The 13,373-nt window shown below is 37.6% G+C and overlaps 2 protein-coding genes across 4 annotated transcripts in view; both read left to right on the top strand.

The window, feature by feature from the left end:
- Dpp10 (Dipeptidyl peptidase 10) overlaps nucleotides 1-13,373 on the top strand; it is a 587,790-nt gene that overhangs the window by 443,475 nt on the left and 130,942 nt on the right. For all 3 annotated transcript variants that reach the window (XR_010517761.1, XM_065225206.1, XM_065225205.1), the window contains one exon: nucleotides 26-120. Coding sequence is in view for 2 of the 3 variants with exons in the window: in XM_065225206.1 (XP_065081278.1) it covers nucleotides 26-120 (95 nt within the window). In the remaining variant the exon portion in view is untranslated. The remainder of the gene's footprint in view (nucleotides 1-25; nucleotides 121-13,373) is intronic.
- The window catches only part of LOC135703887 (putative uncharacterized protein DDB_G0286901), a 115,947-nt gene continuing 107,671 nt past the window's right edge, over nucleotides 5,098-13,373 (top strand). Inside the window, exon 1 of the mRNA XM_065225254.1 lies at nucleotides 5,098-6,142. Within this exon, the coding sequence (XP_065081326.1) occupies nucleotides 5,124-6,047 (924 nt within the window). The 5' untranslated portion in view covers nucleotides 5,098-5,123 and the 3' untranslated portion in view covers nucleotides 6,048-6,142. The remainder of the gene's footprint in view (nucleotides 6,143-13,373) is intronic.

Raw genomic sequence — 13,373 nt, 5'->3', positions numbered from 1 at the left:
TATTTTATTTTCATTTCTCTTGCAGCGGACGAGTTCCTGTACCAAAACCACTGGGGAGAAATCAGTTTGCTCAACATGAACAATCTTTCCGAGCGAATACTGATGTCCAATACGACACTGGTGAGTGAAGCTCGAGCTAGTGATAGTTTTGAGTTCGTTGCAATCTATCAAATATTCAAAACTTTTAAACCGAAACATTAATAGATTACATCATCGATCCCACGGCCAAGCTCGCTCATTATACATAGCTTCTTTTCTCGTGCTTTTTGCTTGATGGAGCTTCGCGATCCCTAGGTTGCGAATCGATGGAGGAACGTAGAATTTTTCATCCAAACAATTTCTTATAACTGTAAATCCCTACGTACAGCATCGTCTCACATCATAGTTTCGAATTTTTACACATTCCAACTAACAATTTTCGCAATGTAAACGCTTTACTCATTTCATTTATTTAGCCTCAAGCTGTATTCAAACGGTATACGATAAGAGGCAACCTTCACTCAACCTTTATACAAGCAAACCTGGCGAACTTAGTACTTATGGCTGTTGGAACGGTTGGGATAAGCTCTTATTGCATATCCATTTATGCCTCTATACAGCTGTCATTCTGTTGTTTAGTTGTGAGTGAACTTAACTTGAAAGGCACTTATTCAACCTTTTTCCGGTTATTCAATAACCACTACACAGCTTTCTCTTGAAGCCGGGTGAATCTAGACTAACATTTGAAAAGGGCGTAACTCCAAAATGACCATATCGAGAAAATCGCTTCCGAATTTTGATGACCTAAACATTAATCCATTGTCTGGATGAGTTTATAAGCTTGACATATAGTTAATAGTGTAATCTATCATCATGCATCACTAAAAACTCAAAACAAGAGTCAGTACGCCCTGAGAATTTCATACATGTTGTTACCTCCGGATCTTTCATCGTTTGAACTACCAACACTGGTGATACGCCGTGGAAATACACCCTTGGGATTTTTTGTCTTTGTCAAGCGTTTCGTCTTGGTTCTTCGTTCGCAAAATTTGTGAGAGTGGAATAACGTCCGGAGATTTTTTTTTTGGTCTTCTTTTTGGTCGTTGTTTACACGTGAAATATCAATCAGATGCAAATTAATCGGACGTGACTAGATACTACAGAATCAGTACGTTTGGCATATTAAAACAATATAATTCCTAGTTCTGGTGCAAGGCATCATAGAGTTGAAAAAGGCTGTCCATGAACTACGTAGACAGGAGGGGGGGGGACGGCCCATACAAATTTTAATTTTTTTTTTTATGGACAATTGTCTACGCAGGGGGAGGGGGGTCAAGAATCTAAATAAACTGTCTACGTAGTTTATGAACAGGCCCAAAGTTGGAAATACGCCATGTAAGAAGAATCGTTTTTGATGATTTGAAGTGATATTTTCTTCTACTTTTTCGTGTTTATCGAGTGGTTTGTGAACTGTTCTCTCTATATGTGGCATGATATGGTTTGTTTACATTTTGGATTACGCCCTTTTCAAATGTTAGTCTAGAAATACTATTTACAGTATACACTCAAAAAATTCCACACCTTTGATCGAAATGTTCAAACACTTGATTTTTTAAATGCACAATCTCGTTTACTTTAAGTGTATTTCACCTTGGTTCAATGTGTTACACACGTTAATGTAGTGTTTCAAACTTTGAAATGTTGAAAATCTTTCACTATCTATTCAAGTGTATTGCACATTGAATCACACTACTGTTAAAAACAGATGGATTTAAAGTGTTTTGCATTTCAATACGATGTGAAATGCTTGCTCAGAAAGGTAAACGTTGAAAACAAGACTTGTGACTTTATCCTATCAACCCGCCTCATATATGCAAACAACCGTGGCACAGTGAGATCGAACGAAGACTCCGGCAGCAGCACATCCCAACTATCCTTGATCGAATCCCAAATCAGAACCATTAAAAAAATATATCAAAGCTCTGGCCTCTGGCAGTTTTGTTTATATATTTCAGTGGCAACATTTTAAAGTGGCGTAATTGGTTTTGTAAACAATGGCTTTAGCTATCGATTTCTCGCAAATAAAAGTCCATTCCTCCAAATTAACAATGCTAGCTAGTAAAGGAAACATTCATCTACCTGCTGGTGTCAGTAATCTTCATGAGTATGTTTTAGTTCACGAGAAATCGACGGCTAAAGTCATTGTTTACAAATACAATTACGCCTCTTTGAAATGTTGACACTGATTTGTCGATTCATTTTTAGAGCTTGAGCTTGAGCTTGAGCTTGATTGACCGCCCAGGGTTGCTACTCTGTTACTGCCAGATCAGCTGTAATTACACAGCGAACCAATAGACGATGCTTGGGACTAGCAATCATCCTCAATGTGTAAAAACTGGTGATCTTAAATTAGGCAATACCAGCGCCGGCCGCGCCCGAACACAGGTCAAGAAAGGAATGGGAAAGATTGTGTTGACATGACACTCGCTTTGATGGAAGCCGAGAACACCTCTGCACTTCCACGAGGAATCACTGGGATGTTGGATAAGAGGGTTGGGTTTGCAGCAGGGTTCGTTTTGGTAAACGATAAGCTGAATTGATGTCCTAACAATCATATAACGCGAAGGAGCTTGGGACTAAACCCACGGTCTTCTGCTCAGTAAGCAAAAACGTTTGCCACTAGGCAGACGAGCTCCTTTTTAATCACCGAGTTGCTGTTATTACCATGTAGTCATATTAACAAATAAAACAATTGACGAATCTTGTATGTGGATGGGCCTGAGATTAGACTCATGATGTTCTGCTCAGTAAGCAAAAACGGTTGCTCTAAGGCCACCGAGTCCCTCATATCACATAATACCGTTGCTCAAATTTGTGTATCCATTCAAGCCCGAAACCAACGACAACAACGAGTTTCGCAAAATACACGATACACAAGCGATTTTACCATAAATCTCTTTGATATGTAAGGACCTGGGACCGCCTTTTTCTGCTCAGTAAGCAGGCCACTGTAACCGACGATCTTGCAAATCCGAAAACTAAAAACTACGAAAAAGTACTTAGGCCTTCATTAAGTTCCACTTTCACGCGACGTTCAATTACAGGGTCCTATCCAGGATTACATCTGAAAAATCCAAATCTGGCCAACGCCCACCCGAAACCTAAACCTGTTCTAATCCACCTGAAATGACTAACGAATGGAAGACTTTGACTACCCAGCCATGCAATAGTCTGATTCCGTGCCTTATGGCAACTTGATGATTCTATTGCGCTCATCTTTTGGCACCACCCAGAGGTGACTTGGTCCTCTACCCAATGCTTAACTTATCTCCATTCCACTCAGCTACTCGCAATTTCTTGTGATATAGTGGGCGGAATATTATTATATGAGACAATTCAATGCAGACGTCTTTCCAAATTTGGCAGATCGACAGGTAATCGGTGAGTTACCACGATAGTTGCTATTCAACAACTCGACAACGTCCCATCGGCAACGCCTGCTATGAGAATTTCCCATTGCAGACGCCAACGAAATGACGTCATCGAGCTATCGATTAACTACCCTGGTTATCACCTGGTACCTTATAGCACGATGCTAGGAGGCGAACCGGAAGAATCGATGAGCTACCTCTCCCCCCCCCCTCCCCCCATTTGTCGATTCATTTTTAGAGTCGGTAAAGTAGAAGTCAATAAAGTTGTAGAATATTGAACTATGATGTGCAAAGCTATTGATATCACCAAATGAGACACATAGAATCCAAGTGTGTCACAATTCAAATTCATAGTGTTCAGGCATGATTCATAGCATAAGATTCACACATGAAATGGAGGTGTATCTCAATAAGCGCAAAATTAAGTATGAGACACATGATGATGACGTTTGGAATTTTTTGAGTGTAGTGATGCCGGTGGTGTAGTGGTGAGCGTGATTGCCTCTCACCCCAGTCGGCGCTGCAAGGATTTTCTGAGGCATAAAATCTCTGATCACGCCTAAGCACCTAGTAAAGCCGTTGGTCCTCGGTTCATGAGTTGATGGGTCGATAGGTAGGGAGGGTCCAGGTGTCCTGGCGTCGGTAGCATTGGTACTCAGTATGGAAAACAAAATCGACGAAAAACAAATAATAAAAAAAATAATTAACTAGAATTAGGTTAAACGCTGATTAGCTGAACACCATTATACCGTATCGATTATTAGGTCGATTGTCGTTTAACCGAAACTGCATTTTCAGACATAGTTCGGCATATGTCATCGGTATTTTTGAAATTTGTATAACAATACAACATGTTTATAAATAAAGTATCGAGGGTGCCAGAACCTTTCAAATTTGCCTTCAAGTTTCAAGTTTTTTTTTCTAGTCGTTTTTAAATTAAGTTAATTTTAAGTCTTACATCATCTGATTTTCCACTCTTGGATCTATTTAATTTCCCTAGAAACCCCTAACAACATTTTTTTTTAATTTTTCCAAGAATTTTCTTAGTATCAAGTTTAAAGTTATCTCATTCAAATTATTGATAAAGATGACGGGAATCATGCTCAGGCTGTATATCGTGTCGTCAATCAGTGCAGTCGCGTTTTCAATTCGCTCTTAACCACGTGCGTTTTCGTGGTATTTATTTTTGCATACGCTACGCTTTTAGTCTTGTGTACTGTTTTTGTTCAAAATGAGTTGTGAAATTTGCTCACTTGATTCCTCCGTCGAAACGGTAATGTGGGAATGCGTCGGATGTACGCGCACATTTCATGCCGCCTGCGTGGGAGTGCCTGTAAAACGTGGTTCGCTTCGTAAAAATGACAAAAAGATTGACACTCAATCTTATGTCATACCGTGCTGCAGTTCGTGTCAAGTGCTAGTTACAATGAACTTTGACTTCAAATTGCTAATCGATCAGCAGGCGAAACTAACCGAAATAATAAATAATAACTCAGAAGTCACACATCGCTCCGCTCAGCAAAATAATGTTGATGTTGTGCATAAAGCGATCGATCACCTCGACACTCTGCTCACCAACATAAAAAAGAGCTGGCAGCGAATAAAAGCAGCGGTTCTACTGGAAATGTTATTGCCATTAAGAACCATATGACATCTCTAAATGATATGGCAATGCAGGCATCCAATAAAAGCATATCGACGTCATTACAAGCGATGACGTTAGGTATATCAAGTGACTTGAGATGTTTAAGCGATGAAGTTAATAAAATCTCAAGTCTCACTATGGACCTGACAACTAGTGCTCCAATGCGCAATAATCCAATGTTAGAGTTGGACATTCTGGACGAGCTGAAGTCATTATCAGCAAACATTATGACAGTACATAGTACTGCACCTTTGACTCTGTCTCCGGATTTGTGTCCCAGCCTGGACTCAGAAATAAACAATACAAATAAAAATAACAACAATAATGATGCCACTGACTCAGGATGGAGACTTCTTGGTACCCGGAAGGTGTGGAGACCAGATTGGACGGACTACGACGCTCGTGTATCGCGCCGCTTGAGTCAGCAAAAATTGGCTGACAAGGCTAAAAAATGGAGGAAGCAGAACACATCACGTCAAAATTTAGGCTACAACATCCGTAACAACAACATCCGTAATAACAACAACAACAACAACAACAACAACAACAACAACAACAACAACAACAACAACAACAACAACAACAACAACAACAACAACAACAACAACAACAGCAACAACAACAACAACTACAACAATAACAAAATCAACAACCAGCACCAAAATCAAAGCAGAAACGACAACTACGATGTTTACTTCTACAACAACAGTCGTAACAGGGATAATAGTGACATCAATCGCAGAAACATTGGACTGAATCGCGCCCACTTACTTCCGTCTGATAGAGAGCTTCTTGCAGTAGCGAAAGATCGCTTCTCCAGGCCACCGACTAATTATCGTCCAACGATGCAATTTCATCGAGGTGAAATTCTAAACCCATATCCGGAGAGCGAATCTCCATGTACCATTCCTGCGCCTAACCGGATGATTTCAGCTACTGCATGTGAGGCATGTTCAAGTTCATGCAGGCATTCGTGTTTTCGACTAAATTGACGAGTCATCTAGAGGAAAGTCCCAACGATGACAATGTTTTTGAAGAACTGGACAACTTTCACGATTTGACGACCTCTCGACAGCAGGAAGGAGAGGTAATTAATTTAAATAGTTTTAGTTTGCCGCCTAGTACTGAAGCACAAAATTTGGAATTGCATCGAATGCCAGTTCAGTAATGATGAAAGTAAGGAGTTGGTCATTTACTGTCAGAATTTTAATAGAATGAGAAGCGCCACCAAAGTGAATGAGATTTACAAGAAAGTTAATGCTTGCACTTTTCCTGTGATTTTAGGAACAGAAACAAGTTGGGATTCTAGTATTAATAACGAAGAAGTTTTTGGCGATCGTTTTAATGTTTATAGAGATGATCGCGATAAATTATTATCCAACAAAAAATGCGGTGGAGGTGTGTTAATAGCAGTTAGCGTGGAGTATGAATCTGAGCAAATTTCATCTTGCAAGAACAAGGAGTTTGACCATGTATGGGTCAAATTAATTATTGGTGATCGTGTTCATATTTTCGCGGTTGTGTATTTTCCACCAGAACATGCTAAAAAAAAAACATTTGAAAAATTTTTTGGTCTTGCTAGCAGTATTATGTCGGAATTCGAGGCTGAAGCAAACGTTCACATATACGGAGATTTTAATCAACGGGTAGCTAATTTTATTGTAGATGACGAAAATGAATCCATTTTGATTCCGATTATGGGGGAAAATGAAACACTTCATACTTTGATTGAAAAATGCGCAGAAATTGGATTGAATCAAGTAAATCATATAAAAAATCAAAATAACTGCTATTTAGATTTGCTATTTACTACCATGACTGACGATTTTTGCGTATCAGAGTCACCTTCTCCTCTTTGGAAAAATGAAGTGTTCCACACTGCTATTGAATATTCCATAATGATACTTGAAAAAACCGCAATGGTGGATAATAATTTGTCAGACCCCTATTTCGATTTCAGTAAGGCAGACTATGGAGCTATCAAAAATAAATTGAACAGTATAGATTGGCAACTTGTAATCCGTAGTCATGATACAGAACATGCAGTTGATGTATTCTATCAGATTATTTATTCTATTCTAGAACAGACAGTGCCCATGAAGCAAAAGAAAAAAGCCAATGCAAAAACACCAATATGGTACAATAGACAGATAATAAATCTTAGAAACAGAAAGCAGAAAGCTCATAAAGCGTACAAGAGAAACAAAAATGATGAAAATTTTACCTATTATCTTACTATTTGTGACCAACTTAATTTAGAAATTGAAAATGCATATGAAGAGCACAATAGAAAGATTGAAACTAACATTAAGTCAGACCCAAAATCCTTTTTTAACTATGTTAAAGAAAGGCAAAAATCCAAGAGCTTTCCATCCAAAATGCAATTAGACAGTAAGTTGGGCAATACTCCTAGTCAGATTAGTAACTTATTTGCTGACTTCTTTCAGGACGTTTATACAATTCATGATGAGAATGAGCGAGATTATCAATATTTTTCGTATCTCCCCGAGCCAATGAAGAACATCGCAGTGGATAATTTAACTCTCAAGGAAATTATACGTGGTCTTGAAACCTTGGATGCTTCAAAAGGTGCTGGACCGGATGGTTTACCACCTATTTTTTTAAAGTCACTTTCGAAGGAGCTAGCAAAACCTTTGTTCTGGCTGTTTAATTTATCCTTGGAGTCGAGTGTACTTCCTCCGATTTGGAAGGAATCATTTTTAATTCCAATTTTTAAAAGTGGTAAAAAGTCTGATGTAAAAAATTACCGTGGAGTTGCTATATTATCAAGCATTCCTAAATTATTCGAATCCATCATTAATGACAATGTATTCTTACAGATTAGGTCGGTAATTACTAGCAAACAGCACGGATTTGTTAAAGGACGATCTACAACTACCAACTTGATACATTTTGTGTCATACTGTTTAAACTCAATGGATAAAGGAAATTATGTAGAAACGCTATATACTGATTTCAGTAAAGCATTTGACAGAGTTGATATACCACTCTTGCTTTTTAAGCTATCCAAATTAGGCTTCAGTCCTAGGCTACTGAAATGGATCGAGTCGTACTTATCAAGGCAGACGCAAAAGGTAAGATTTGAAGGAAATCTGTCCACCATAGTTAATGTAACATCTGGTGTGCCACAAGGTTCACATCTTGGTCCATTACTGTTTATTTTATTTGTCAACGATATAGAACATATTTTTAAATTTCTTCATGTTTCTATATATGCTGATGACATGAAACTTTTCATGGAGATATCTAAAGCACCTGATCTTCAAATATTTCAACAAGAAATTGACGTTTTTTACACATGGTGTAAGAAAAATTTATTAGAACTAAATATTAATAAATGCAATTCTATATCGTTCACAAGAAAGCAAGCTGTAATACACGACACAATTACTCTTGGCCAGAAAACAATCCAAAGATCCTATCAAGTCAGAGACTTAGGTGTTATCCTCGACTCCAAGTTAACTTTTGCTGATCACTACAATAACATTATCTACAAAGCAAGCAACATGCTCGGGTTCATTAAAAGATTTAGTTTGCACTTCAATGATCCCTACACAATCAAAACACTTTACGTAGCATATGTGAGGCCTCTTCTCGAATATTGTAGCATAGTTTGGGCTCCATATCATGATACACATGTAAACCGCATTGAATCAGTTCAAAAGCAGTTCTTGTTGTTCGCTCTAAGAAAGTTGGGTTGGACGAGTTTTCCACTTCCATCTTATGAATCGCGTTGTATGCTAATTAATTTAGATGAGCTCAAAAAGCGAAGAGAGTTCGCAATGATTGCTTTTATAAACGATGTGATTTCGCAAAGAGTTAACAGTCCAGAGATTTTGGAAAATATCAATTTTTATGCTCCCACTCGCTCACTGCGGAATAGAAATTTGTTTAGCATCAACAATCAAAGAACAGACTATGCCAAAAAAAGCCCATTGAATAGAATGATGTCTTGCTATAATACATACTGTGAATATATTGACATAACAATGAATAAAAGTACGCTTAAAAAAACTTTCTTCACGAGGTTAGCTAGGCATCAATAATAAAATATAAATGCTATGCAAGTAATTGAAGTAAAATTGTAACAATTAGCGTTTAAGTAAAACTGTAAAACGGTCTACACTGATTGACGACTAATAAATAAATAAATAAATAACATTAGGAATAAAACCAGAATTAATTATTAACCAGAGTGGAAAAGCGATAAATTGGTTTTAAGAATTGAAATTATCTCTAGGGCTAAACATTTCTTTAGAATTCTAGTGAACATTGTCAATCTTTGAAGTGTCAGACTGTTGAAAAACAAGCTTATTATAAGAACTTTTAAAATATTCCAATATGTCAGATTCTTGGGAAAGTTTTAGAGTCATTGGAGTTTCATACAAGAGAAAAAATTCAAAGCTACAAATTGGATTTAAATAACAAAATATTTTAAAATTTTAAAATCTGAATAATAATATTCCGTCCTTCAACAAACACCAAGAATTATAAGAATTTTCGAGCGTGTAATTATCAAGAAAAAAAATGTTGTTTTTTTCGAGTTCACTGAAAAAATTAATTTAACTTCAATCTGATTCGGAAACTCAAACAAATGTGTAAGATAAACATTAGAAAAAAGTTGGCAAAAGCTAGTTAAACTAAAAATTTAAATTTTTTTCTAACGGGTGTTTAATAAAAAATGAGAATGATTTCAAAGCCGTCCAGCGCCCTTGTGGGAGCATCGCGACTAAGTTGCGTCGTACGGCTGACCAGGGCCCCTTCTCCAATATTCATTAACGTGTTTTGAAGAAAAAAAATTATGTTTTTAATTGAAAATTCGGAATTTGTTGAAAAAATTCTCATTTTTTATTTAACACCCGTTACACTCATGAAATCTAAAAAAAATTGTGGCAGAGCTGCCCCTGGCTACGCAGATTACAAGATCGCTGAGTAGAGGCTTTATAATAGTGCACATGAATCACTTTTCTCGACTTATTACTTCAGCTTTGTAAAGAAGCAAAATAAAAGCTGTAAAATTACACACATCTAAAATTAACCATAGTTGACTGTAAAAATGCTTCCAGCTATACACCTGAACCATACCACCCATCGACCGATCAGATCAACTCATGAACCGGCTTTACTTCCCTTCCTAAGGAAGGCGTGATCAGAGATGTTATGATTCAGAAAATCCCGGTGGCGCCGATTGGAATTGAACCCAGGCATTTTGGGGTGAGAGGCAATTACGCTTACCACTACACCACCGGCGCCGCTGTGCTTACAAAACAGCGCTAACACAGTTTATTAGCTGAAATGTTAAAACCAATAAATTCAAATGCAAATTTTAGCATATGGTAGCAGCACGGTATATCCTTCCAAGGATTGCTGAGGCGCTTCAAAAAAAACCTCATTCAAGTCCCCAAAGAACAACGGTTGGGTACCACTCGCTCAGATCATGGATTGCCTGGGATGAGACTCGTCGAAGAAAGGTCATATGAAGGTCCTGACGAACGGTTTGCAGAACGATCCAACTCACCTCAACCCTACCCTAACTCAGTTTTCGCACCGGCAAGATCAAGCGAGTCGGATTTTCATATTGTTTTTCTGACTGTAACCCTTCGCTCCCACCAGTACTCGTTAAGGCGACCTTCACATTCTCCTCCCCATTTCTCAAGACCGTCCTATGAACTTGACCTTCCCGATCCCGGGAAATTGTATAACCCTTAGCAGGAGAGTTATATACATTTAAATTTATATAAAATCTAAGTTACAAATATTAACAACAACCGTTACAATATTTCATCAGCTGTAAAAAGTGGGTCCTCCCTTAGATCAGCCGGCAAAGGTGCAGCTACAAAGTAAGACCATGCTGGAGATGGCTGGGTTGATTCCTAGTACCATCTAGGAAGTTTTCGGGTTGGAAAATTTCTCGACTTCCCTGGGCATAGAGTATGATTGTACTTGCCACACAAAAATGATACAGACATCGAATGCTCTCAATTAATAACTGTGGAAATACATCTAGTATCAATAAACTAATATGCGATAAGCAATATCCTCGCAACCAAAAGTTCCGCATTCAACGATGAAACTCACTTGCAAGTTCCATAAAGTACATATAAAGTTCCCACAGAACTTTCTGGCTACTTTAGAAGCTATAGAAAGCACACGCGGAAGTAAGGCTCCAAAAAGTTCCGATGCGTACTCCTATCAACTTGAAGTTCAAAAAAAATCCGAAAAGCAGTCCTAAGCACTTCATAGGACCTTCAAGCAAGGCTGAAAACATGGCCACAACAAAGTTCCGAACAAATTTCCAGCGGAAGTTCTTAGCAACTTTAAAGTACCTTAAAATTTCACTACGGTACTTCATAGCAACCTGAAAGTTTATAAAAAGGTCCGTCATAGCCCACATGAAGCAATTGGAAACAAAATTTTATGTACGTTTATGTGAAATGATCAGTGGATAAAACAAATCATAATTTTTATATTTATGCAGTGCATCAATATTCTATCCTAACATAAAAAAAATTAAAAAAGAATTTCTTTGATTCAAACCCGTGTATTCAGCATGCGAACTACGAAAGCTAACCACTGCACAACAAGTGTGTTGGAATACCAAGTAGACAAGCATCAATTTAAAATTCATCAAGGTGTTGTGTTTCGTACTCAAGTCAGTCAGCTGGCACTGAATACAGTAGGCGGAACAACAGCTCACTTGAATATATTTCAGATGACGTAGCGGTTCGTCCTGGGGCTCTCACGCAGAAGGACTGGGTTAAATTCTTCAAGCTGCTCCGATACTACTACTAATTCTGATAAATCAATACACGTTCAAACCTGCATTTAAAAATAACTTTCATAAGACCTGACTTTAGAATTAACTTTCATAAAAGTGCGAACTAAAAATAAATTGATGAAAGAGGACAAAAACCATTCTTTAACATTAACTTTTTCTTATTTTCAAAAAGTCCCGTTCAAGTTCTTATAACGACTTAAAAATGAGGCTGTTTGTAATTCTATACACCACCTTCAACCAAGTTGTTTAAGCCACAAATAGCCTTTAATCAGAACTTGTGGTTACTTGGGTAAGCTTCAAATGCAAGGAAGAAAATATCATATCTTATTAAGTTATTGGTATCTTCTTCAGCAAATCAACTCAATAAAATAGCAATAGCTTATTTTGCTATTAGATCTTCATGTGTCAATTTTATGATATTTCGATAGCTCTAAATTGTATTTAAAAATCAAAATATATATTTCATAGAGTTTCTATGTGTAATTTTTCAAAACAATTTCTAGAATACTTAATTTTTTTAAATTGTATTTGCTTCAACTGACTAAAATTGGTATTTTACAAGATAAAATTTTTAATTTACTTCAGTCAACATAGGTATTTGGATAAAAATAATTATTATTATAGCAAGATACGTTTGCAAAAAACTAAATAATACACTTATCACACTTATTACAGATTTTAAAAATGCATTAAAGTTTTTTTTTATATATATATCTTTATTAAGGAGACTTTCAGCCGTTGGCTGGCTCGTCTTCGAACATGCATTAAAGTATTATGTCTACTGTTGCTCAATTTCTGTTGGTTTGCATAAGTTTAAATTAATTTCTTTTATGTGGGATAAAGGTTGTTTATTGATGACATATCGAGCAGCTTTTTGTGTATATTTTTTTATTTCCATTCCTCCCGACCGATTGACTGCTGCTGTCTGTGTGGCACTTGACGGCCAATATTAAAATTGAGAGATGGTAAAGCCGGTGCCGGTGGAAGCATAATTGTCCCATGTGCTATGGAGTTTCATATACACATGGGACAATTATGCTTCCAGTGGCAGTGTAGTGGTAAACGGGATTGCTTTCTCACTCCAATGGGGTCTAGGTTCAATCCCAGTCGAGGCCGGTGCGATTTTTCTGAGGCATAAAAATCTCTCGTCATGACTTTCTTCGTCAGGGAAGTAATGTGTGTTAAATGGGTGCGATATCCTACGCAGGTGTGGAAGCTGCCTTCCTGCACATTCGATTGCCGTTAATGGATGGCAATCGATGTCTGTCTGTGATTGGCACTTGATTGCGGAACAGAGACCGACGTTATATAAAGGAAAAAAGAGATTGACTGATGGGTGAATTTTGTTCCAAGACTACCTGTTTGACTATTGACTATTGTTGTGCTATTGGTACACATTGCATACTTTTAGGCGCCAGGCGACTTAATGCAGAAAAGAGAAGCCCACACACCTAGGCCTATGTGGCCATGATGGGGACTTCTCTCGCTCTCTGTATATACACACTGTTTGACGAACGCG

The sequence above is a fragment of the Ochlerotatus camptorhynchus genome, unplaced genomic scaffold (assembly GCF_037179485.1).
Source record: "Ochlerotatus camptorhynchus isolate MF236.1 unplaced genomic scaffold, CSIRO-AGI_Acam_v1.1 ptg000222l, whole genome shotgun sequence".
NCBI classification, from domain to species: domain Eukaryota; kingdom Metazoa; phylum Arthropoda; class Insecta; order Diptera; family Culicidae; genus Ochlerotatus; species Ochlerotatus camptorhynchus.
Note: the sequence above shows the minus strand (reverse complement) of the source record. Positions and strands in the feature narration are given on the sequence as shown.